Source organism: Rutilus rutilus, assembly GCF_951802725.1.
Source record: "Rutilus rutilus genome assembly, chromosome: 11".
Lineage (NCBI taxonomy): Eukaryota > Metazoa > Chordata > Actinopteri > Cypriniformes > Leuciscidae > Rutilus > Rutilus rutilus.
In genome coordinates, this window is record NC_140216.1 from 30,495,369 (window position 1) to 30,522,427 (window position 27,059).

Sequence of the window (27,059 nt, forward strand, 5' to 3'; positions counted from 1 at the left end):
ACTGTACCATAGACAGCTTATGAAATATGCACCAATATGATTTCTTTCAAGGAATGTTTAAATACACTTGCTACATTTCACAATTAATTACAAAGAACAAGTATAACACATTGAATTAAATGTGAAATTTTGAAGTAGAAAGACTGAAATAGTATTTTCCTGTCAAACGCACTCCAAAATGTTACGGCGTACTACTATTGTCACGAACTGTCAGTATGGTTTTCATTCTCATGCACTTTTAGTTTGCTTATCATTATTTTCTGTTACAGTATGAAGATCCAAAGATGACAAAGAGTCAAACAGGTTTCAAATACTAAGTGATTTAATGATAAAACAAATTCCAGCCTGTGCAACACTGTGCTCTGGACACAAACAACAACCGACCAAGAACTGAGGAAACAAAGGAACTTATACACTGATAACAAACTCAAATACGAACAGCTGTGATGATTAAATGAATATCCATGGTAACAAACAAAGTGGCGCAAAACGTGAACAAAGACAACAGGAAATAAAGATAAACAAACTAAGGGCCCGTTTACCCGACAACGCTTTCAACTAAAAACGTAAAACTTTTTATGCATTTTGGCCGTTCGTTTACACGACAACGGCGTTTTGGGTGCCTGAAAACGCGAACTTTTGAAACCGGTCTCCGTGTAAACGACAAAAACACGAATCTCTGAAGACGATGCGTCATGCACATGCATATTACGTGTTCAGTCTATAGTGTTTCATCGCCATCTAATGGCCTGGCAGCAGAATACAGCGTTTTTAGTCGTTTTCGCGAATCTGTGTGAATGGGAATCGTTTTGACAATGGTGTCATCTACGCGGAAAACTCCAAGGAAAAACGTCTCCGTTTTAAGCATATCGTTGTCGTGTAAACGTTCCCTAAAAGTCCATGAGAATGAAAGCTAAACTGACAGTTCGTGACAACTACAGCCTACATAATCAAGAACATATTTAGAAGTTTGTGCCAGTATTATTCAAAACCATAACAATTAGATACTAACAGTTTTATTTCTTGTCCTCTTATCCTGATTATTCAAAGCTAAAACTGTCTGCTTGTGTCATTAACTGTATTGCTTTACGTTCGTGTGAACATCACTGATGAAAAGTGCGAATCGGATATGGAACTGGCTGATTTGGTCCTCCCTGTTCTCCCCTGTCATGTTTCATGGGGGACGGGGAGTTCCCTTGGCTGCTCAAACCCTTACTGTGCCTCTTTCCAAATGAACAGGTGATCATAGCCTTAGTTTGTTGCCTGGGGTGACAGCATCGGCCACTATTAAACAAACCGGCCTCACTAATTAAGGGGTGGATGGGTTTAGTTTGGCATCTATGCTCTCTTTGTAACTCACAACCTCTCACACACATACACAAACGCATGTACATGCCCCAAGCACATGCTCGTCCTCATACACCCATGTATGCACACGGAGCTTAGTTAGGCAACTTGGACTGCTGTGTTGCACCACATGAGAAGGTGTGTGAGAGGGAGATGTCTGTGCATGTGGAAAACAGGAAAGAAAGATCGAGTGAGAGAACTTGTGCGTGCCCTCTCTCCCTCAGTCCGTGCCACCCCAGGGTGGGAATGCTAAGACAGACAGGCGGTTTATTTTTGGGTCAGTGACAGTGTGTCAATGGCTGCAGATGCGTCGCAAAGGAAGGCTCTGAGATACCAGCAGACCGTGGTCAGTCACCATCTCTGTCTCTGCTCTCTCTCTCTCTCTCTCTCTCTCTCTTTCTCTCCCTCACCTTTTCTTCTTTCTGGTTACTCTTTAGACAGTTGTGAATTGCTGTTCTTCTGTCATTTGAAATCATATGATCTCAAAGATGTTGCACAATCTCTGCATGACTTGTGTGACTTGAGTCACTGTGCTGCTGCAGAACTCGCGGGAAAGTGCAGCTGTTTACTCAATCTCTCGTTTATCTGAGGACATCTGTAGTCTGTACTACCTTTTTTTGTTCTTTGAATAAGTTTGACAAAAACCCAGTCCATACTATAGCGTGACTTTAAATAGGAGGTTAAATTAAAATGAGCGATTCTTCAATTATGGAAATTCTCTTTTAATCAGTCTTTCTTCATTTCTGTTTTGAGATTGACTTTTGAATTCTCTGCGTAAAAGTATTCAAATCGGGGAAAGTCTACTTCGCACTTTTTCTAACAAGTAAAAAAAAAAAAAAAGAGTTGAACAAAACCATGATCAGAGAATTATTTCAAGACGTGATAAATGTTTTAACATAGATGACAGATAGAAGATATAGAAATAGATTTATTTTCCAAGATTTAAAGACAAAAGACTAATCGAAGAATCGCCCAAATATACATTGTAAACTACAAAAACTACAAACCCATTCAAAAGTGTGGGGGCGGTATAATAATTTAAGATTTTTGTGATGTTTTTTAAGAAAATGTTTCTATTTTTATATATTTTAAAATATAATTTATTTCTATTTTCTATTTTTATATATTTTAAAATATAATTTATTCCATGTAATCAAAGCTGAATATTCAGCATCATTACTCCTGTCTTCAGTGTCACATGACCCTTCAGAAATCATCCTGATGCTGATTCACTGCTCAAGAAACATTTCTTCTTATTATCAATCTTGAAAACAGTTCTGTCAACTCTCTGAGTATTTGGCATGGTAATGGGTATGACTATGTTGATATATTTGGTCTTGGCAGAATAGATCTGCGGCTGCTGCTGCTGTTATTCCTGCTGCTGCAGAGCAAGTACAGGACTCGCTACTGCCAATACATACATGACACACTACTGTGAGCCAGTAAGACATACATGAATAGCATACATGAATTACCCGTAGCACATCTATACAGGTGGAGCTGGGGAAGATGTAGGATGTCTGAAAGCGCGCTGCACTGCTTTAGCAAATGCTGACCAAGTTTGATAAGCGAGCTCATTGGCTACTGATACAGCAGGAAGTGAACCAATCAGCTGTGCCCTATAGAGAATGATGTGATTGCAAGCAGATTGAGTTAAAGCTGCATTCAGTAACTTCGGGATTTCTTCGCTGTATTCTCACTTTTTGCTCGCAGGTTTCTCTCTAGAGCTCCCCCTACAGCTTCGGAATAGATATTTGACAACACTGTTGTAAAAACTCGTTGGCTATTCTCAGACACCAGAGGCTAGTAGATCAACGACATCAAAGCAGATGGGACATTCTTTAAAACGTCTTCTTCATTCGGGTTCGAACAGCGTGAGGGAGCGCAATAATGACGCCATTTTAGCAGATTTCTTTTGGCCGTAAAGCAATTGTTTACATCGCGAGACCTGATATCACGCGAGACTTCCTGACGGTGGCCCGCCGCCCCAAAGTTGCAAGTGCGTATTTTCCCGCTCACGGGCACCAGGGGGGTGCGAAACGACCACCATTCAACCCGAAATAAGTAATATAACCATTCCAATGACTCCGAAGCTGTTCAGTTAAGGTAAAAAAAGTTACTTAGTTCACCTTTAAGGACCTATAAGCCTGCGCCATCTAAAACTTTGTATTTGTGCTGCCATGATGCTTTTTTCGGGAGTATTTATTTGAAATAGAAATCCTTTGTATAAATGTCATGACTGTTCAATTTAATGCATTTTTGCTGAATACATTTGTTCATTTCTTTTATCTATTTTTTACATCTTACTGACCCCAAACTTTTGAATGGTAGTGTAAGTGGAAACCCCATCGTAAATTATAAATGTGTTCCTTAATCCCAGCCTGTCATAGGAGGGCAGCAATGTGGTCCCTTGAGCTCCAACGGCTGGTGTGATTTCTGCTTTGACTGAAGGGCAGAAGAAATGTATGGGTTTCTTTTTTACGAGGTTGAACGTTTGAGCATTTGAAATGGTGTTGGTAATACATCTTGTTTAGAGTGTAATATAAATAAGGTAGTATTGCTTTCTTCTTTAAGCAGTTAAGGTCATCTTTTGTGAGTCCCTGTGTCACTGTGATTTACTGAGCAGCATATGTAACATTGATTGAATGAGCTCGAGAAAACGTGTGTAAATGTTTTATCAATAAGCATATTTTGGGTTATGGGTCACCAAGAGTGTACTTCACACTAACAGGGATTTACAGCAACAACAAAAAAACTAGAAGTTATCCATTTTTGTTTGATCTCTTGATTTCTGGGAGTTCAACTTTATGTAAATGAACAGATTCTATGCAGCGACAACTAGTGGGAGTGTAGACTTTGATCACGTGAAATAGTTGAATGTTTAATCACAGTCAGTGCAAACAGGGCTTTAGCCGTATTTACAGCATTGTTATTAGAGCACAGTTCTGGTTGGATGTTTTGATTTGCTGTTATATTGTCAACCTGAATCTCAATCATTGCCGGTGTTTTTTAGTATTATTTTAGGATTCATTCATATTTTGATTTAACTTTTTTTCTTTAATTCATTTCAGTAATTCTGAAAGTTTCTGTTTAGATTTCATTTATTTTTTATTTCCATTTTGGTTTTAGTAATTTTAGTACTTCACCTTTAAGCTTTTCAGTTAGTTACCAAGACCACATTTCAGATAAGTTTTACATCTCATACTTAATTTTTATTTTATTTCAGCTTAGTTTTAGTGTTAGGTAAAAAATAACAACACTTCTTGTTCCACACATGCGGTCATTCTTTTTTTTTTTTTTTTTTTTTACATTGTATTGCTGAAGTGTACATTTAGCAAAGTTAGCTGAATGAAAGAGCCTCAACACAATGGCCAGGCATATTGGGATATGTTGACAAGTGCGGTCATCACAGCATGGGAAGAACATCTATTTTAGAAGACCTTCAACATAATTACATATGACTTTACATAACATCTGGTGATGACACCATGACAATTGCCTCAAAAGTCTTCCCATACAGCCATCAACATGACCAAAAGCACAGCAGCATGCCATCAAACACCTCTTCCAACACGCTTTAGCTTCAGCACATTAGCCCTTTCTGATAGGAATTACTTGTTTGTAGATGTGTGCTTAGAAGATATTAAAATCTTTGATAGTGATTTACATACATGAATGTGTGAGCTGCACACATTGCCATTTGCTGTTAGTGCTCCAGTGCATGACAGTGTTGTCTGATAACAGGTTTCCAACTTTTTCTTGGGAGTCCTTGAGAGATAGATGAACAAATTGGAAGAAAGAAAGATCCACAGAAAGGTGTATGGGGAAGTGTGACTGTGATCATTGGGTCACACCAAAGCTATTATTAACCCACCGGCTAGTATTACAGGCCCTGGGTAGAAAGGGGGTAGTTCCAATCTATGGCGGAAAGGGGGTCAGCAAGGGGGGGTGTAGAAGGCTGGAGGTGTAGAAGCAGACTGGGAAGGAGGGGGTGAAATATGGAGAAAGCAAGGGATAACATGTACTGTGGGAACGGGTGAAAGTAACTGGATAGATGCGTGGAATGAGAGTGAGAGAGATGTGTTATAGAGAGATACACGATAAACCTATCATCTACATGGGCCCATTTCAAAGTTGAAAGTGAGCGCTTTAATAAAACTGCAAATAGTAACACATACAGAAACAAGTTTAATATCCTATGAAAAATAATAAACCACAGAGGAATGGTTTTAAGCCAAATATATTATAAATGTATAGCTTATATATTTCTAAAGTCACAAATGAGATTTCTTTAAAGGGTTAGTTCACTCAAAAATTCTGTCACTACTTGCTCACCCTCATGTCGTTCCAAACCTGTAAGACCTTCGTTCATCTTCGGGACATTAAGATATTTTTTGATGAAATCCGAGAGGTTTGCAACGTCATTGCAACTTTCAAGGCCCAGAAACGTAGTAAAGACAAAATAGTCCATGTGACTCCAGTGGTTCAACCTTAATTTTATGAAGCGACAAGAATACTTTTTGTGTCGAACACTGTATTAATTAACTTCAGATTGGATTGTGTTGGTAATAGGCACTTACCTAACGCTAAAAGATGTTCTGTCAGGACCACTACTGTCAAATATGATTGACAATTAGCATACAGTTTGGATTGGCGGTATGGTTCCGTTCTGGGCGAGAACTCCCTGCGCATCCATGCAGCCTAGCATGGATAAGAGCAGGGAGAGCAGCAATAATCCCCCTTAGGGTAAACAGAACAGAACCAGCATGAAAATTTGCAACTATATTTAATTCAAGATTTTAAAAGTACAACATATTCGATAATTATTCTGATTCAAGGGGAATCAGAATGTCAAATCCTGACTGAGCGAGAGGAGGAGCTGGGGCTGGAGGAGGATAATTAGCTCCTGAGAAACGCGATAGCTGCTGATAATACTGAAGGAGCTTATATATGTATACGGTGATAGGCGTCGTATTCCTATAGGTACAGTAGATGTGGATCAGCTGATGCGAGCTTGACTAACGTGACCTGCCAGAACTAACGCTACGCTTGATTTTCGTGCCTCTAACAAGTGCTTTCGATCATCTTTCTGATCTGAATGGTATGTGGAAAACACTTGAGTTTTTGCCACAGACTTGTCCCAGCGTCTAGAACGCAACTGAATGCTTTTTCAAGCGTCTCCATACTTTAAAAAACGCGGAAAACTACTTTTAAACAGGAAATGACTAAATATTTACGTACATATTTACAGCGGGTCTATTTGCACGGGATTAGTATTACCTGAGGTAATTTTTCCGGACCTTTTTACTGAAGGTAAAAGTCGCCGTAATCTTTACTGACATTGTCCGTAATGATTACTGAGATGGCACATTCGGACGGGACTAAAATCACAGACAAGCTCTGGTAATTATACCCCACTTCTCCATGTTAAACTAGTCCTGTCCGAATAGGGCTTTAGTTGTCTCTCCTAGATTGCAGCAAGGTTAAATGGAGAGCAAATGGACTATATAATGTGTGTGGTATGTACGATTTTTTTTCTCTTACCAAAGCACAGTAACAGTTGAAAGAGTTACATCTCTCAAAATAAATAATTTAGTCTGAAGGAGTCATTAGTAATTCCAGTCTTGCTTCCTGCACGAACCTACGTAGGTTTGTAACAAATTTGCATAATGCCAGTCTTTATTCTTTATTGGCTGCCCACAAAGAACATCTACTTTGACCCTCAAACTCTATAGTTGTAGCCCAGAAGAGTAGTTGTGGCCCGGAAGAGTTTGGTCCATGTTGTTGACATGTCGAGAAGACGCTGTTTTCGCTGCAAATCCACTTTGCATGCATTTCCAAAGGATGAGAACTCGGGCTCGAATTGATACGGTAAAAACAACGCCATTGCTACTGCTCCGGAGCTGCACTTACACTGTAAGCTGTAAAAAAGACAATAACATTAGAAGTGCTGTAGTGTGTGTGCGTGTGTGTGTGTGTGTGTGTGTGTGTGTGTGTGTGTGTGTGTGTGTGTGTGTGTGTGTGTGTCTGTGTGTGTGTGTGTTTTAGAAAAAGTGGTGGGAATGGAGACACGGGAAATGTGTTTTCCAGATGTCTGGATCTTATCCGGATGATTAGCCTATAAATCTAAATATAGACCAGTGGACTTACTCTAAGCATGTCAAGAAGATTTCCCTCTATTTTTGGACTCCCTCTCCTCTGTCTGTCACCTTTCGGGTGTTGTTTTGAAGATGAGTGCGATGTCTTATTATTTTTGTTTTCTGAAGGAAACAATTATGATGTGACCACATTAGTGAGGAATATTAAAAGCACTTACAAATAGTTCTCAAATGTACTCTGTTTGGACAAATTTGAAAGGATAACACAGTGGTTTGTCTTGCACACCTGCACTGAAGAGGTTGTGTGTTGGAGAGGGAAATAATTTGACCTGATAACTGTAACTGTATCATTGGATGTAATATTTTTTATTTAATTTTCCATTTTAGTTTGAATGTTTTAGTATTTTTTTATTTTTTTATTTAGGCTTTAGAAAATTCTGTCATAATTTACTGACCCTCGAGTTTTTCCAAACCTATAAAGCAGTTGATGGACCCCCTGACTTACAAAGTATTAAAAAAAATACAATAGAAGTCAATGGGGCCCATCAACTGTTTAGTTACTGACATTCTTCAAAATATCTTCTTTTGTGTTCAGCAGAAGAAAAAAATAATAATACAGGTTTGGAACAATTTGAGGGTGAGTAAATTATGAAATTTGTGTACTGAATTTTCATTTTTGGGTCAAGCATCCCTTTAACTATATTAACCATACTGAAAGGGCATCCAAACCTTGCAAGGTGCAGTCTGTAAGAAATCAATATAGTGTCAGTTTAGGTTGATCCAGGGGGATTAACCGTGTAAGTTGCTTCTCCCGTGTAACAAAACCTTGTTCTTTCTTCCGTGATCAGCTGTATGGAGAGTACAGGGAGCACCCTGGTGGGTCCCAGCGGAGAGAGGCCACTCGCCTTCTGATGGAGAGACAGCGAAAAAAGCATGGACATCACCACCATGGACATCACCACCATCATGGACACCACCATCACGGTCACCATGGGCGGAGTCTCAGCCGAAGTCGCCATCACAGCCACCATCACCTGGAGAGAGGGAGCATTCATGACGGACAGGAGGAGGAGCAGGCCCACACCTCCTCATTCAAGAAACGCCGCTCCTACTCCAAGTGCAGAGGTCAATAATAATGAGTCTTGCACAAGCAGATACGAATATGTTTAAGGTTGGAATCTGATATGAATTATAATGTTTTCCCAGACTGCGTGGCTCGAGTACAGAAGTTCCTCGTCTCTAAATTGGGAGAAGACTGGATCTTTCTGGTGTTGTTGGGTATTACCATGGCATTAGTTAGCTGGACCATGGATTACGCTAGTGCCAAGAGTCTACAAGGTACTACACTACCCAGAATTCCCCACCTTCTCATTTGCTTTATTCTTCTGTTGATGAATTTTTGCTTATATGTTGTAGCTATTTAAAGTCAAATTTAATTTCCCCTGTTCTATTTTTCCTTTAACTGATATAACCCACATTCTTGCAATTCCCCAATTCTCATTTCTAAAACTTCTCCAATGGCTGGCATTTGTCTTGCTCTTTCTCTACCGCACGTGCTCCATCACTTCTGTCCTTCTCTGTGTTTCTCAGCCTATAAGTGGTTGTATGGGGAGTTGAGGGGAAACATCCCACTGCAGTACCTGGTCTGGGTTTTCTATCCCATGGTGCTCATCTTGTTTGCCTCCCTCTTCTGCCACCTGGTCGCTCCTCAGGCCATTGGTGTGTAGTCTCGCTGTTCCCCTTTGTTTTTAATTTGATAATTTATTATTTTTCATACACCTTCTGCTTTTTTTTTTTTTTTTTGCTTTTTTTCTTTATATCCTATTTATATTCTTTGCAGATCTTTTAGCTTTATAACAGAGTTTAAAATGATGTTTTTGCCTCACCTATTGAGACTAAAAAACATAGTTTTGGCCTTATAACAAAGGAATCATTTAGTTATTGTCTGCCTTTTTGTGGCAAATGGCACGTCTCAATGGCTGTGTTGGAAAATCATACTCAATTCTTTTCTGCCATTAGGGACTTGGTGAGTTCATTTTGGATCTTGCCTCTTTATATAATCTCAGTTTTTCATTAAGGTGTCTACATACACTGTGTCCGTCTTTTGGAAGCACCCTTACTATATTCTGTGCCCCTAAAACTTACCAGCAACATATTTTTATTTTCTTACACTACTACTGTAACTGCTTTACACTGTTTACTACTCAACAATGCCACCTCCTGGTTTATCCAATGCAATCACTTTAAAAACACCATCCAGATCTTCCCAACCAGGTTACAGGGAGAGATTTTCTCTGATCTTCTCTGATCTGAAACATTTGTCTGTCAAAAGGTTAAAGTCAGCATGAAACAGAAGTTGTGATAGTCTTTGTTTTCTTATTGTGACATATAGAGAAGAGATGAGAAGAGAAGAGATGTTGTTGAAAGAAGAAGGGAGAGTTATTTTGAATAAAGATCATGAGGGCACATGAAAAAATTATAATAATGATGTGCACAGATAAATAATTTATAATAAATACTGTAATATTCCATAAAATAATAAGAATTGTCCATTTTGAATGAATGACTTTAAAGTAATTAATCAAAATCGGTTTCTTCAGTTCCCTTTATTTTTTCATTTCTCCACTTATTACAGTTTTCCAGAATTTCAAAATTAGATTCTAAATTCTTAGTACTTGACCATATAAATAAAAAGGGGATTTAACAAAAAATTAAGAGCTAAAATGTACAAATATACAATGTTTTTCCTCAATAAAGATATACATAACTTAAAGGGTTAGTTCACCCAAAAATGAAAGTTCTGTCAGTAATTACTCACCCTCATGTTGTTCCAACCGCGTAAGACCTTCGTTCATCTTCGGAACACAAATTAAGATATTTTTGATGAAATCTGAGCCATGTCTCACTCCTCCATAGGCTTCTATGTGACCGAAACTTGCTGGCCCAGAAAAGTTATTAAAGAGATCGATAATATAGTCCAAGTGACTCCAGTGGCTCAATCTTAAGTATATCAAGCGACGAGAATACTTTTTGTGCGCAAAAACAAACAAAAATAACGACTTTATTCCACTTTTCATTTCCTTCTCTCTGGGCCTCGTAGTGTTTTTGCGCTGCGCGTCTGTGTTGCACGTCATCACGCATCACACACATGACCGGCGTCGGCCAATAGTGAGCCTACGTGGTGACGTGTAACACAGACGCGCTGCGCAAAAACACTACGCGAACCAACTAGAGGTCCAGAGAGAAGGAAATGAATAGTGGAATAAAGTCGTTATTTTTGTTTGTTTTTGCGCACAGAAAGTATTCTCGTCGCTTGATAAACTTAAGATAGAGCCACTGTAGTCACTTGGACTATATTAACGATCTCTTTAATAACTTTTCTGGGCCAGCAAGTTTCGGTCACATAGAAGCCTATGGAGGAGTGAGACATGGCTCAGATTTCATCAAAAATATCTTAATTTGTGTTCCGAAGATGAACGAAGGTCTTACGCGGTTGGAACAACATGAGGGTGAGTAATTACTGACAGAATTTTAATTTTTGGGTGAACTAACCCTTTAACCTATATACTGTATACATAAAAAAAAAATCACAATCCATAACCATAAAAGAAACATAAAAAGTCCATTTTTAAGGAAGTCCAGTATATGTTGGAACACATTTCTGTTCTGTTTTGGTGTCGATGAAAAAGGTTGGAAAACAAAGCTGCAGATTATATTATGATCCGTTTCAGCTGACTTTTCTATATACAGTAGTGGACACGATCCATATTCATTATCATATTTAAATTTGTTTAAAGACTTTTCACATTGTTTTTTTTTTTTTATAATTCACAGGCATAATTTCATAATTTGCTTGTTTTGTCGGTTTTCATTTCTCTACTAACTCTTATTTTTTCCCTCAGGCTCTGGTATTCCAGAGCTGAAAACCATACTCAGAGGTGTTGTGCTGAAGGAGTATTTGACACTCAAGGCATTTATTGCGAAGGTGGTGGGACTCACTGCTGGCCTGGGCAGTGGTTTGCCAGTTGGCAAAGAGGTTTGATTTTATTTTTGATTTTAAAGTCCCATGTAACATACACAGGGGTACAATTTGCCATTTCATATTTACAAAATGCACAGTGATTTGGGCTTGAGTGCCAGTTGTGTCAACTTGACTGGCCTCAGCATTCTAACCTTTAAATTGTGCTATTTTTATGCATTAGGGTCCCTTTGTCCACATAGCCAGTATCTGTGCAGCTGTGCTCAGCAAGTTTATGTCTTTCTTCTCTGGAGTCTATCAGGTAAGCAGAAGTGCATGGAGATCCTGTGATGCATATTTGGCATCTCCATTCATAAAATGCTGAATGCTCGTTTATCATCAGGTGGCAGGACAGAGTTTTTTTTATTACACATTATTTTTGAGGACAGTGCTGCTGACAATGCTTATTTATCATCCAGGGCATTTATATTACCATGAATTATTACCACCTTCACCCACCTGTACCCTCAACTGTGTCTGCTTGCCTTTGTTTGTATGCCTGTGTCAGTAGAGCCCATATTGTTATACAGACATCCTCACAGTGGGTTGTGCCGTAGGGGTTGGATGCTGTTTTGGAACCCCTCTTGGAGGTAAAGTGCATGGTGCACAGGCATTTTCTAGTTTTTTCTTAGAAATCATGACAACTTTCTGAATAGTTTTAGCATGTTATTGAATATATATGGCTGTCTTAATGCTTTGGTCTTGGCTGACTAGATCTGCTACACTGCTGCTGCAAGTGATTATTGCTGCTGCAGAGCAAGTATGGACTTGCGACTGCTAATAGATACACAGACACACTGCTGCTGCTGCATAAATAGACAGACATAAATCCTGTAGCAGATCTAGGCAGGTGGAGCTGGGGAGGTGGAGGGTTTCAGAAGAACTCTGATAGCACGCTGCAGGACTAGGTTACAGCAAACAATGAACCAGTTGAGCAAGTAATCTCGTAATCTCCAACGCTTACAGATTGCATGTAAAAAAACAGCTTGTGCCTTGTAGAGTTTCATGACTTGACTAGATATTTATTTTTGTTTGCCAGTAAAATGTCTAAACATCATTGTCAAACTTCGTTTTAAGTATAAATCTAGCAAAGATTAAACAACTTAAGTAATACACTTAATTTAACATAGCCTACTACCGTTCAAAAGTTTGGGGTCAGGTTTTTTGTTTTTGTTTTTTTGCCCAAGAAATTAATACTTTTATTCAGCAAGGATCATTAAATCGATCAAAAGTGACAGTAAAAACTTTTACGTTGGTACAGAATATTTATATTTGAAATAAATTCTGTTCTTTTGAACTTTCTATCTATCAAAGAATCCTGAAAAATATGAATAAAAAATATTACATAAGCACCAAATCAGCATATTAGAATGATTTCTGAAGGATCGTGTGACATTGAAGATTGGAGCAATGATGCTGAAAACACTGTATAGTTGCACGACAATAGAGAACCCAAAAATAAACAGTATTTATTAAATCACAACAGAACACACAAAGAAAACAAGACACACAACTACGTTAAACTCAGACAATACAGGACAAAGAACTAAGGTGAACTCAAGGCTTAAATACAAACTGGGTAATCAAGGTAGAGACAGAACAGGTGTGGGGAACTAATTAACAACAATGAGAACAGGAAACAAGGAAACAGGAACTAGAATTAAACATATACGTGACACAAAGGACTAAATACTTTTTTTAAATATATTATAAAATAGAAAACATATATATTAAATCATCATAATATTTCACAATATAACTGTTTTTACTGTATTTTTTATCAAATAAATGCAGCCTTGGTGGATATAATAGACTTTCAAAAAAAAAAAAGTCTAACCAACCCCAAACTTTTGAACGGTAGTGTTCCTATTTTATCATCATATTTGTGGTCTTTGGCATTTGAAAATCCCTGATGTAGATGACAGTAAACCCTTCTAAATGTTTATTTTGTTTATCCAGGTGTTTTGTTTAGCATTGAAGTTACATCAACCTATTTTGCTGTGAGAAACTACTGGAGGGGCTACTTTGCTGCGACATTCAGTGCTTTTATTTTCAGAGTGCTGTCTGTGTTCAATAAGGATGCAGGTGGGATACTAAATAATATTCCTGAGTGAAAGTCTTAATAGCCTTGAGATGATCAAATGTCAGATGAGATGACGTTTCTCTTCCATTGGTACTGTTTCAGTCACCATCACTGCTCTCTTCCGCACCAACTTCCGCATGGATTTTCCTTTTGACCTGCAGGAGCTCCCGGCGTTCGCCATTATTGGGTGAGAGTGCGGGGACAAAAGCGTGCCGTTCGTGGTGAGGGCACAATCCTGAAGTGTGTGTGTGTGTGTGTGCCATACTGTAACTCTTGACACACTAGTAGACCTGAGCACACAGCACTTTACATTCTGTATTATTGTCAGCTGATCAAAGTGACTAGATGTTGGTATTATTTGATTTGTTAAAACATCATCTTTTGCTATTTGATGGAAGTTATTCTATTACACTCTATTATATTACATAATAATTTTGTTTACATTGATCAGAAACAATTCAGCAATCCTTTCACTGTATCTGTCTAATTTATTATCTTGTCTTATTATAAAACTGAAAAGGCCAGAATGATTTGGATGGCTAGAATGATGTGATAGGTTTTGTCTTTGTTACTTTTTTACCCGCAGGATTTCTTGTGGGTTTCTGGGAGCTTTCTTTGTTTACCTGAACCGTCAAGTTATCCTGTTCATGAGAAGACCTAACATTCTCACACGATTCTTAACAAAACAGTAAGAGAAAAAAAAGCACCAAATGACAACAGACAATATTAGCTTTAGTATTAACTTCTTTAGCATTATTATGGGAGTATGTAGTACTCGCTTGAGAGTTCTTAAGCTGAAATTACAATCTTTCAAATGTGTCTACTAACAAAATTCTTCCAATATGTGTCATATTTTCTCTCTCAGTCGGCTGATTTTCCCTGCTGTTGTGACATTAGTGATTACGACACTGACATTCCCTCCAGGCTTTGGGCAGTTCATGGCTGGAGAGGTCAGATTTGGTTAACAATTGACAGTACAATTTTGTTCATTGTTATAACAAAAAAATTAGGATTCATGCTATAATGCAGTGGTTCTCAACCAGAGTGCCTCAGCAAACTTCCAAGGGGGCCTCAAGATGATTTAAAAATATATATATTTAAATCAAGATATTTCATATGTTTTTTTGTCTTTGAAGAACATCTCAGTTACATTTCTAACCTTTTCCACATGAGCTGGTAACCGAGCCTGCCCACAAGGCTGTGTATAGGCGCAGATGCTTGCTGAGCGCAGATTGGACTTGGGTCAACAATGAAGGGCTCGGGATTCTGGGGTTGAATCCATATCCAAACTGTAGAACCTGATGACCAGCCTGCCGCAGCACAAACATCCTATAAAGGTGCACCCCTCGCAAGAGCTTTGGAAGACGCTACACTCCTAGTGGATTGGGCCCTGACCCCTAGAGGCGAAGCCATTTTGTGCACCTCATAGGAGAGGGTGATAGCATCTGTGACATGCTGCTTGGTGACCGCATTACCTCTTTTGAGACCACCAAAGCGTACCAGAAGCTGAGAGGATCTACGCCACTGGCCTGAGCGGTAGACATAGATCCTCAGAGCACGGACCGGACACAGCAGGCGGAGGCTTTCTTGCTCCAGTGTCTCATGAGGTGAAGGAAAGAAAGCCTGGAAAGTGACCGGCTGAGGAGCCACAGAAGGTACTTTCGGAATGTAGTCTGGTCTGAGGTGCAAAATAACTCTTACATTGCCTGGTCTACGCAGGAGGAGGTCTACTCCTGCTCTCTTCAAGAGAGTCTTTTGAGTAATGTTAATGCTAATAACAGAGCCACTTTGAGAGTCAGCATTTTTTCTGATACCGACTCAAAGGGCACAAGTGGGGTTACCGTTAAGACTCCTGGGACCAATGCTAGGTTCCAGGAGGGAACTCGCGACCGGCAGATAGGCCTCAACCATCTGGCTCCGCACAAGAACCGAGACACCAAGGGGTGCCTCCCAACCGAGGCTCCGTCCAAAGAAATCTGGCTAACGGAAATAGCAGCCACACATACCTTTATGGCTGCTGGAGCCAGCCCTGTTGAGAAACACTCCTGAAGGAACTCCAGCACGAACTCCAGCATGATCCTCTTGAAAGGGAGGATTCACATGGGCATTTTAAAAATGAGTATACATTATGCCAAGCTCTAAAATATTTTATCAGGTATCCTATAAATTTTTTGTAAAATATATATTAAAAAAATCCTTATTCTTAATCCTTATCAAGTAAATCTAGAACAATTGGGAAAATCATGGAAATTCATTGGTTAAAATGAGTGGGAACCTTAAAGAACATTCAGATTTTATCAACATAAAACTTCTGTAATCTTACAATTTAATCCACAGAAACTAGGAGTGTCCACCAAATAAGTTTTAAAAAAATGAAACTTTGCCATTATAGCAGATATTGTTGTGGAGAATGGTGGGCCAGTTGTGAACCACTGCGCTGATGTTTATGGTCTTTCATTCAGACAGTCTTGAAAGTGTGTCATAGTTTGGTTGTATTTTTTAAATAGATTATTTGATTTGGTTTTAAATGTGGTTTAAATTTGATGGTATTATTCCACAGCTGATGCCCAGGGAGTGCATTAACTCTCTGTTTGATAACTTCACCTGGACTAAAATATGGGGTTCCTCTCTCCCGCCTGGTCTCGGTCGCTCTGCTGTGTGGTTTCACCCTGACGTCAGCATCTTTGTCATTCTTATTCTCTTCTTTATCATGAAGGTTGGTCCTTTTCAATCTCTTGTTCACAATGTCCTCCATCAATCATCTGTTATTTATCTTCACTGATTTAAGGTCCTTCTGTTGTCTTTAACTATGCTGGGTTTTTTCACGTATCTTTGTCTAGCATAAAGTGCCACAGCTACTCAACAAGCTTTAATTAAAGTAATGGTTGTACTTTCTGTATACTTACAGTGTTTTTCAATTTAAAACAATAGAAAAGCACTGCACTGGCATTGGCTTTAGTTATCATATCAGTAGCCAGTAGATGGCTTCAACAAAACCTGCTTTTATTCAGGACAGTCATTATCTCCCTCCTTCTGTCATGTTTGAAGCTGCTGAAGCAATCATTTTTCTCTTGAGTTAGGCTCGTACAGGTTGTGCTTGTGCTGAAAGAGATTTTAGAATTAAGGCAATCGTGTGAAAACATTATTATTCATCTCACAGTTCTGGATGTCTGCAGTTTCCACCACGATGCCCATCCCGTCTGGAGCTTTCATGCCTGTCTTTGTATTGGGTAGGTCTTAGGTATTATTCATTTATTGGTGACTGCCATTTATGGATTCATTATGATTTATTTAAGAATCACTTTAACATACTGCAGTGAAGTTTTTTTTTTTAACAACATCAGGCAAAGGAGCTTCTGCTAAAAAAATAGACTTTTGGCTAACTTGGGAACATTTACATATGAATGTTGATTATCAAAAAATCACTTATTAAATAATTCATTTCACTTCACTCAAAAACATACGAAATACAATAATTTTTACTAGTAGTCTCAGACTTTTGGATCACACTGTAAATATGTAAATTAACTTTACACATGAACTCAGCCAACCACATTTAGTTTTTTATTTGATCAATAATCCACTGGGGTCATTCTCCGACGTTTCTCTTACAGGTGCTGCATTTGGTCGTTTAGTGGGTGAGATCATGGCAACTCTCTTTCCTCACGGTATCCTGTTTGATGGAATACTGTACCGCATCATCCCTGGAGGGTACGCTGTCATTGGTCAGTCATCCTTTCCTCCTCTTCCGATCCACCACTATTTCCTAGTGTTTGCTCATACTGTGTTGATGATGTCAGTCCTGTTCCTATCCCATCTTCTCATAGTCTCTGATCTTCCACTGCATGTGTCCATACTCTCTCTGTCATTGTCACTCCTGTCATAACCCTGTCTTATAGCACTCCATCTTTCTATCCTGTTACTCTATCAGTCTATTCTTTTTTCTTACCGTGAAGGTGCGGCGGCGTTGACGGGAGCCGTCACTCACACCGTTTCCACCGCAGTGATCTGCTTCGAGCTGACTGGTCAGATCTCTCACATCCTTCCCATGATGGTCGCCGTCATACTGGCCAATATGGTAGCGCAAGGTCTGCAACCATCACTGTACGACTCCATCATCCAGGTCAAGAAGCTGCCCTATCTCCCCGAACTGGGCTTTGGCCACATAAGGTGTGCAGACATTACAAACGTCACCGCTGTGGCTCCACGCATGAGACAAACCAGCTTGGCTCACAGCGCAGCCAGGTTACCTCACCCTCGCATGCTGACAGCACCTCAGAGTCCTTGTGATTCATTAGCAGTGGGAGCCATTAGTAAATACACTTGTCAACGAGGGGCGGCAACATGAAGCCTTGGCACCTTTCCAGCTAACACTGAGCCTCTCAACACTCATTAGATTTAGGCTATTCATACCTCTTTATCAAGGACACGCTCTCTGTCTTAATATACCTTTTTGTGGGGTGGAGCAGTGGTTCTGCTTCAGGACCCAGAGTTTACATTGCACATCAAGTAGTGACCCAACACAGTGCAATAACTGTTTATGGTACAAAGAAAAGCAAACAAAAATGTCATTAAAATCCAACGCTGAAGACTTAAAGGCACACTATGCAAGATTTGTTCCTTAATATAACAGCTTCGAAATCATTTCGATGGTAAACGAACTTGTAGAATTACAGAATTACAGAAATACAGAATTATTTCAGACGAATAATCTTACACTCTGTCACTGACTAGATATATTTAAAATAATGTTGGCCAATAATGTTTTTTACTGGTAACATCAGACATTTGGCATAATCAGGACCCACAAATATTCCCCCAGTGCATTATTATACATTATATTCAACATTATATGTAGTAGTTTAATGTAGTACTGACACTACAACTCTGTAAACTTGAATTTTTTCTCACTCAGTAATTTAATTTTGGGTGAACTATACACAATACATATTGTCATTATCCACTATACATATTGTTGCGTTTTTGTATTGCGATATATTGTGACGCGATATATGTTGTTATACCTCTAATGTTGATTAAAACTTAAAACACCTATTTATTTTGCTATCATAACTACTCCCTCTTGTATGGCTAATTGCATTTTATCAATATTTCATATTGTTTGGATTAAGGATAGTTTTTCTTGTTGTCAGAACAGACCTGTGATCCAACAGAGAACCGCCGGTCTAGAGTAATTGAACTTTTTAAACCATGTCTTACCATTCTGTTTCCCTGCAGCCAGTATAATATCTTTGTGGAGGACATCATGGTGAGGAAAGTGAAGTTTTTATGTTCCCAGTCTACATACAGAGAAGTACTGCATTTGTTGGAATCAACTTCTCTAAAAACCTTCCCGCTGGTTGACTCAAAAGGTAATGTCACGCAGGCCGTCAAGACGATTTCCTGACTCTAATTAAACCTCTCATTATGGCATTTTCCTAGCTGCATGCAGTATACCTAGGTGAGCGATGTATTTTTATTTTGTTTAGAAACCTAGCAAGCTATCAACCTCATGTTGTTACTAGCAACATGAAGTTGCTGCTTTGTAGAATTTCAAATAAGTCATATCCTATACAAGATCTATCTCGACAGTATGTTTGGAACAGAGCCCTAGTGTCTGACATCATTTTTAATGCTCATTTGTAACTGGATTCTGAACTCACTTCACCTTCAACAGAATCTATGATTCTATTGGGCAGCATTGAGAGGTCTGAGCTTCTTGCCCTCTGTGATTGGTGGCTGTCCGCAGAGAGGCGGATCCTAATGCAAGGACAAAGCTCGCAAGGTCAGGTGCCTTGTGCCAAAATCAGCTGGGAATCATTTGCCTTTGTTGATGCTAGTGAGAATGAAGAAGAGGAGAATGAAGATGATAAGGTATATGCAAAGAGAGGATCCTACCTATCCTTCCATCCATAATGAAAATATAATAATTAGAAGAATCAAGATTTTTTTCCCCTGAAATTTGGCTTTTGTATTCCTTTTTAAGCTGACAATTTGTACTTACTGTTCTGTGTGAATGTTTAGACGATACCAGTTCAAGAGGAAAGAAATGGCCCTCTGCCTCCACCCAAACCTTCAGAACCATCCACCAATCACACGTCTCCTGGTGAGAAACATAACCAATCCTCTTTAAATCTTTAATAAACCTCAGGCAAGCACTTCTATTGAACAAGCATCTTGAGGCGATATAAGTGATACTCATCCTCTAATCCGCCTTCCGACTTTTTCGTTTTTTCCTTCTCTCTCTCCTCCTCTTCTTGCCTAGATAAGGGTCCTTCCCAGTCTTTCGGGAGAATTTTACGTAACTTCTTTTCGTCCTCTTCAGAAAGACACACAGAAGGTCAGCCACAGGTACATTGTTTGTGCTCAAAGGTCCCTTATGAAAACCGTCTCAGGTTACCACTGTAACCTATGTTCCCTGAGAACAGGGAACGAGACACTGCGTCAGAACGCTATGGGGAACGCCTCCACGTGAACCGGTGTCTGAAACGCTTATCTAATCACGGAAATTCTATTGTCCGGCGACAACCTATGACATCATCACTAGTGCGACCCGGAAGTATATAAGGGGAGCCTGGAGAACATGTCAACAACTTATCATCTGAAAAGACTGTTTAGCAGGCATCCCCGAGGCATGGCGAAAAGACGCAGTGTCTCGTTCCCTGTTCTCAGAGAACATAGGTTACAGTCGTAACCTGAGACGTTCCCTTTCAAAAGGGAACTTGCACGGCGTCAGAACGCTATGGGGAACGATCTACCCATGCTGCCATGCTGAGTGGAGTGCATGCCAAATTATGGCTGTGACAAAAAAATAGTGAAATTCAGTTTCACTGAAATGCCCAAAGCGCTCCCCCTTCGGGTCACATACAGTATATACACGTCAGTGACAGCATTCCCTATGGCCACTGCCCAAGCTATAAGCCTCAAAGAGGCCTCTGATACAATGAAGGCCTACCTACATTGCCTCAGAGCCCTGTGGAGGCTGGGCACTCTGAAAGGGACCCTAATTCAGTCCTAATTTGTAAGTCGCTTTGGACAAAAGCATCTGCTAAATTACTAAATGTAGAATTTTCCATATAGCCAACCTGTTCACTACTACAGATTGGCACTACCCTTTATATAAGCCTGACTACTCTAACGTAAGAGGAGACCTATGGGAAGGGCATGCATAGCCTACCTATATATGGGAACTCTAGGGCCCTAATTTCACCATCCTATGAAAACCATATTTAACATCCCCTTAATACTTCCTAACAGGGAACCATGGCCTATTATTCAACCTTAATAAACACTCACGTAAAGGGAGAAGACCTACAGAGCTCAACCTGCTGCCCATAGAGCGATGGCCTAAACGACATTCACAAAATGGAGGCCTATCACCATAAGAGCGCAAAAGAGCGTACTTACTTCCAAACCCGAGGCCAGACCTACAGAAGGGTTCCAAATTGAAGGAATAACTCATAATAGGTCCAGCCTCAGGCTAATGCAAGAAGCGCTTGGGGTGAGAGATTTAAATGCTTCAAATCTGTCAGCAGATTCAGCTAACAATCAGAGATTGTTAGTGACAACACATCCTCATCCTGCAGCTCACTCTCGTGAGTCTCTGAAGGGCATGAGAGATTAAGAACTCTCTCAACCTCCTCAGTGAGCTCCCTCTGAAAAACCCCACAATTGGTCTCTTATTCTCTGCCTCAGTGCGTGCGGGACCTGAATCGCCTAGAATGTCTGTCCCTCTTCCCTCGAGAAGAGAGCAGACGAGAGTGGAGTTTCCTCAAGGGAAAAAACTCACAATGGCACAAGCAGATCCCTCAGGACCTGATCGTGCATGCTCTGAGCCCAAACAATAAACACACAAGTTGTGTGTCATCAAGTATCAATATCTTAGATGCACACACTTCCTGAAGCGTTTTTCACAAGCCATGATTACCTTTTTGAAGTTTTCAGGTTGAAGCGTACAAACAAAACAGTCCCTGAAGACGAAAAAGTTCTCCAGGCTCCCCTTCCGAGTCGCACTCGTGATGATGTCATAGGCTGCTGCCGGCCAATAGGATTGCCATGATTAGATAAGCGTTTCAGACACCGGTTCATGCGGAGGCATTCTCCATAGCGTTCTGACGCAGTGCGAGTTCCCTTTCAAAAGGGAACTGCATGTGTGTGTGTTCTATCAAATGAATGCACTAAATGAATTATTGTCAGCATGTATGAAATTTTAATGAAAGGTCGATAAAATGAGAAGAGCAAACATATTGCTAATGGTCTGCATTAATATTCATCAGTGCTTTTCAAGGACATGTGTGGTTAAAGGGAAGTGAGCGGTCTTTCATAGAATGTGTCAATATGCAAATGTTCATTCTAAAATATTAATGAGTTTGAATACTTGGAACAAATGCACCGTCATCTTATTATTTAATTATCTTGCCATTTTTTTCAACCCAGGAGCCTTATCCTCCACCTTTAACTGACACAATGACACCAGAACAGGTATTACCAATTCCACAATACAATAACAAATTAACTTTCAAGTAGGCATTTAAGCATGAAGAAAAAAATTATTAATTTAGGATCTGCATATTGTTGGATGTTTTAATTCTTATGTAGTTTATAAATGCAGATGAGTTGCTAAAATACAATAAGACATAGTGGAGTTGAAAACTGGTTCTGACTGGTTCACATAGATCAAAGCCTGGGAAGAAACAGAGATGGACAAACCTCTGGATATCGATCAGATCAGAATAGATCCCTCCCCCTTCCAGCTGGTAGAGAGAACGTCACTTCATAAGGTGAGAGACATCCCAACAAAGTCAAGTCACTTTTACACTTTTACACATAATATAGCGCTTTATACAATAGTATAGTGTAGAGCGTGTTTTAATAGCTTCACAATAATAAACAGGAAAATTACAATGTTAGTGTTGCAATATTCATCAATTATGAGAGTTAAGAGTTAATAATAATAATAGTTAAGAGTAATAGTCATTATTCACCACGTCACTGTCAGTTCAGAGTTGATTCAGATCAGTTCAATAACTGTCGATGTTGCAAAGTTCATCAATTATGAAACAAGTTCAATTTAGCTATAAGCAGCTCTACAGAAGACAATAGTGACGAATGCATGATATATCTGGACCATATTGGTTTTATGGCCGATATTAGATTTTTAAAAGTTATGGATATCAGCTGATATTTGACATATCATTTTGAATGTTTTTTTTTTTCTTCATTTTTATATTTTAGATTACATTTGCCCTCATCTAACTCTCAGGCCTCTTCTTACACCCGGCGCAATGCAGCGCCAAGCGCGGCGCAAGTGTCTTTTGCTAGTTTCAGTCCAACGCAGTTATCATTTTCACGTCCTGCGCCATGTTGTTTAAATAGCAAATGCATTTGCGCCCATTAGTGCGCCCATGGGCGTGCTGGTCTGAAAACGAGGTGTGTTCTGGTGAATTGTTGCACAGATGAGACTCTGATTTAATGCACGTAAATCCCAAAACACACTCATTACTCATTATGAGAATATGGACAACCCTTTTGACCATGCTCCTGGCGCACCAACCATTTTTCCCGTCGTTAAATTAGCAAAAGTGGATTCGGACACCCTAAGTGAACTTGCGCCGTGCACTTTAGACCATGCGCTTAGATCGTTAAAATAGTTTTAAAGTTAATCTTTAAAAACACTGATAATTTAATAACATTGTTAAATGTAATCTAGCAAATCTCAAAATTAATATACAGACCCTTTCCAAAAAATTAGAATATCATGGAAAAGTTTATTTATTTCCATAATTCCAATCAAAACGTTAAACTTCCATAGATTATAGATTCAGGGCCCACAACTTAAACGATTTCAAGTATTTAGTTGTTTATTTGTACATAATTTGGGCTTCCAGCTCATAAAACCCACGAAAACAGGATTTCAAAAAATCACACAGTAATTACACAGTGATACCATGGTCATTGAACCAGGTTTTGGTTCTTTTGGCAGTGTGGGCAGGTGCAAATCCTGCTGGAAAATGAAGTCAGCATCTCCATAAAGCTTGTCTGCTGAAGGAAGCATGAAGTGCTCTGAAAATGTCCTGGTAGACGGCTGCATTGAGTGGACAGCACAGTGGACCAACACCAGCCAATGACATGGCTCCCCAAACCAACACAGACTGTGGAAACTTCACACTGGACTTCAAGCATCTTGGATTGTGTGCCTCTCCATTCTTCCTCCAGACTCTGGGACCTTGGTTTCCAAATGATATGCAAAATTTGCTCTCATCAGAAAAGAGAAAAGAGAGAAAAACATTTTCAGAGCACTTCATGCTTCCTTCATTTTCCAGCAGGATTTGCACCCGCCCACACTGCCAAAAGAACCAAAACCTGGTTCAATGACCATGGTATCACTGTGTAATTACTGTGTGATTTCATGTAATATTCAAATTTTTTGAAATCCTGTTTTCGTGGGTTTTATGAGCTGGAAGCCCAAATTATGTACAAATAAACAACTAAATACTTGAAATCGTTTAAGTTGTGGGCCCTGAATCTATAATCTATGGAAGTTTAACGTTTTGAATGGAATTATGGAAATGAATAAACTTTTCCATGATATTCAAACTTTTTGGGAAGGGTCTGTATATGTTCATACTGTACATTAATTTTAGCCTTTAACATTTTTTTATATTTTATTTAAAATTTCTTTTTACAAAATAGTATATATATATAAAATGAATACAGTGATTTCATATATTTAAATAACTATCTGTATTAGCAAGAATATTAATGCCAGCGCATTCCTATTTATTAACATAAATTACCAACTTTTTTTCAGCCAAACCTCATTGACCTCAAATATTTACTTCAAAAACCCTCTGAGATTTTACGTTTCGATAATTTAACAACACATTCACATGTTCATGGTTCTCTGATGTCCATTAATGGCCACATGGCATTTTATTATTATTATTATTATTTATTTATTTTAATTAAAAGTTATTTTTATTTTTATTTTATTTTTATTTTTATTTTTATTCTTTATTTATCTTTAGCTTTTCATGAACTCACAAACCTCAGCTTGAGAAACCCTGGTGTAAATGAAACTTTTTTTATTTTTTTTGATGATGATGATTAAAATTATCCAGACTCTCAAGATGATTCAGGATTTTGAAGGTCAATAAAAACTTTACTTTTTTTCACCAGACTCATACCCTGTTCTCTTTACTGGGCCTCAGTCATGCCTATGTAACCAATACTGGAAAACTGGTGGGAGTTGTAGCGCTGAAAGAGGTAGTAGCTTATCCATCTGTTGTCATTGCTAGTTTTTTGTCTTTTGCTGAATTTGCTTATTTGACTGTTGCTTAATTCAGAACTGCATACTAACATACTACTCTTACTATTTTTGCCATAGAAAGAGTAGTTTGCTAGTATGCTGTTCCGAATTCAGAATGTTTAACCCTTCTTTCTTCTTCTTCATCAGCTCCAAAAAGCCATTGAGGGCTCAACGCGCAGTGGTGTGCGCTTGCGCCCCCCTCTGGCCAGTTTTCGTGACACCATTCGAAAAGCTGCAAAGATGCAAGCCTCTTCCCCTCCATCCTCACCCGTCTCCACCACAGCTCCTTCCTCGCCTCTGTCCGCACCCGTGGTCCCTCACGCCCATTCCCCTGGCCCAGTGGCCCCAGTGAAGGAAGGGAAGGAGGAGATGGTGGTGTGGATTGAGGGCGTGAAACGGGAGGTAATTGTGGGGAACAGCAGTAGCACAACCACAGTAAGCAGCAGCAGGAGCAGCAGTAGCGGGACAGGAAGTAGTGACAGTGAGGCAGGAAGTGCCGATAGCAGCCCAACCCTGCCTCCCTCCTCTTCTCCACCCCCCATCCCTCTCTCCACCCTGCAGCCCGTCCCCGAAAACAAAGAGGGTGAAGAAAACGAGGACGAGGAGCCCCTTTAGAACAAGTAAAGTTTGTTTTTCTTGTATTTGAGGTGTGATCCGTGTACTTTTGTCCACTTTTATTTTTATATAACTATTTCATGTTTTTTATTCATTGCTCGTTTAAAAGGTTTTAAAACATCTGTTTCTTTTGCCCCACTCAATTTGTGTTCATCCTCTCTCTTTTCCATTTCCTCTTCCCTTTTCTCTTCTTTATTCTCCTTTTTTTCTTCCTCTTTAGAGGAAAAAAAATAATAAGAGAAAGAATTATCATCTTATTTTTCTTCTTCTTCCTCTAAAAAAGTCTGCACAGTTTCCCCCTCCTTTTCTTCTTCTGTGTCCACTTGATCTTTCTCTGAAAATTTCAGTAAACTTTCTTCTTTTTCTCCACTTTTTTCTACTTACACCTCCCCTGCTTATTTCTATTTCCTCTATACATGTCTGTAAATAAATGTTTTCTCTTCCACTTGCCCTTCCTCCTTTTTCTCTATTCTAAAAAAGTCCTGTATTTGTAAACTGCAAAATGTAAAATGTAAACTGCAAATGAGATTTGTTATTGAGATTATGGTCAAATAAGTGCTAGATTTTCTTTTCTCCCCAATACTACTTTAAATATTCCTTCCACGTCTTTTCAGTGGGAATCTGAAAACAAAAATGGGAAAAAAAATTGGTTCCCTTTCATGTCGGTCACTGCAACGTTCTAGTTCGATCTACCAATCTAGTTCGAGAGAAACTAAACGAGTCAATGCACATTGGATTTGTGATAATTGCGCCAGCTGCTTCTATCACGCAGTGCGGGTATATAATGAGCAGCAGGTGCAACGCAGATTTGCATTTCGCTTTGGAGCCGAGCTGATTCATGTTCTGTTCCAGCAGTCTTACTTCTAAAGAAGAGTCAACTTTTCGAGTGTTCTTTTTGGAAGAAGCTCTCACCTTCGTGTTGCATGTCACGGCGCGCTACAGCAGGATCATAAAAAAAAAAAAAGCTGTTTTCACAGCTCTGAGCGTGGCGGTTCGGTTGAGTGCCTCAGCGGATTGCACTATTTCCCACTGTTGGGACTATGTTTGTGGGTGGTTCATGTTCTCTCAGGAGAACATGGCCACGTCGGTGCGTTGTTCATCTTGCCTTTTTCAAGAGCACTCGTGGGCTGCCCCTCAGTCTGCTCGTCGCCAAGGGCGTTGTTCCCCTACAAAAAAAAGGGGACTCTGCCACAGCCAGCTCTACTGTGACGTTGAGCCTAGGTGACCTACCCCAGGCAGTGGTAGACACCATCACTTCTGTTAGAGCCCCCTCTACGAGGCGGCTCTATGCATTGAAGTGGAACCTATTCGTTGAGTGGTGTTCTTCCCGACGGAAGACCCCCGAATATGTCTGGTTAGAGTTGTGCTTTCCTTCCTGCAAGATGGGTTGGAGCGAAGGCTGTCTCCCTCCACCCTCAAAGTGTATGTCACCGTTATTCGCATCACTGCATCACCTAGGCTATTCGCATAGCCTCGCATCACGATGCAGTTGAAGGTAAGTCATTGGGAAAGCATGACCTGATGGTCAGGTTCCTGAGGCGGGCAAGGAGACTAAATCTGCCTTGTCCCCCCTCTATACCCTCTCGGGAC

General features: G+C 39.6%; 1 protein-coding gene across 1 annotated transcript; it reads left to right on the plus strand.

The window, feature by feature from the left end:
• Positions 1–1,470: 1,470 nt before the first annotated feature.
• clcn1a (chloride channel, voltage-sensitive 1a) lies at positions 1,471–26,419 on the plus strand. The gene is made up of 23 exons (XM_084422965.1): positions 1,471–1,693; positions 8,294–8,570; positions 8,652–8,783; positions 9,036–9,164; positions 11,348–11,481; positions 11,648–11,725; positions 11,975–12,053; positions 13,423–13,548; positions 13,649–13,733; positions 14,133–14,234; positions 14,412–14,496; positions 16,107–16,262; positions 16,707–16,776; positions 17,161–17,271; positions 17,503–17,716; positions 18,785–18,918; positions 19,224–19,420; positions 19,571–19,652; positions 19,812–19,897; positions 21,983–22,027; positions 22,222–22,326; positions 24,725–24,811; positions 25,002–26,419. The coding sequence occupies exons 1-23, from the start codon at positions 1,643–1,645 to the stop codon at positions 25,467–25,469; spliced, it is 3,033 nt and encodes a 1,010-aa protein (XP_084279091.1). The 5' UTR covers positions 1,471–1,642; the 3' UTR covers positions 25,470–26,419.
• Positions 26,420–27,059: the final 640 nt, after the last annotated feature.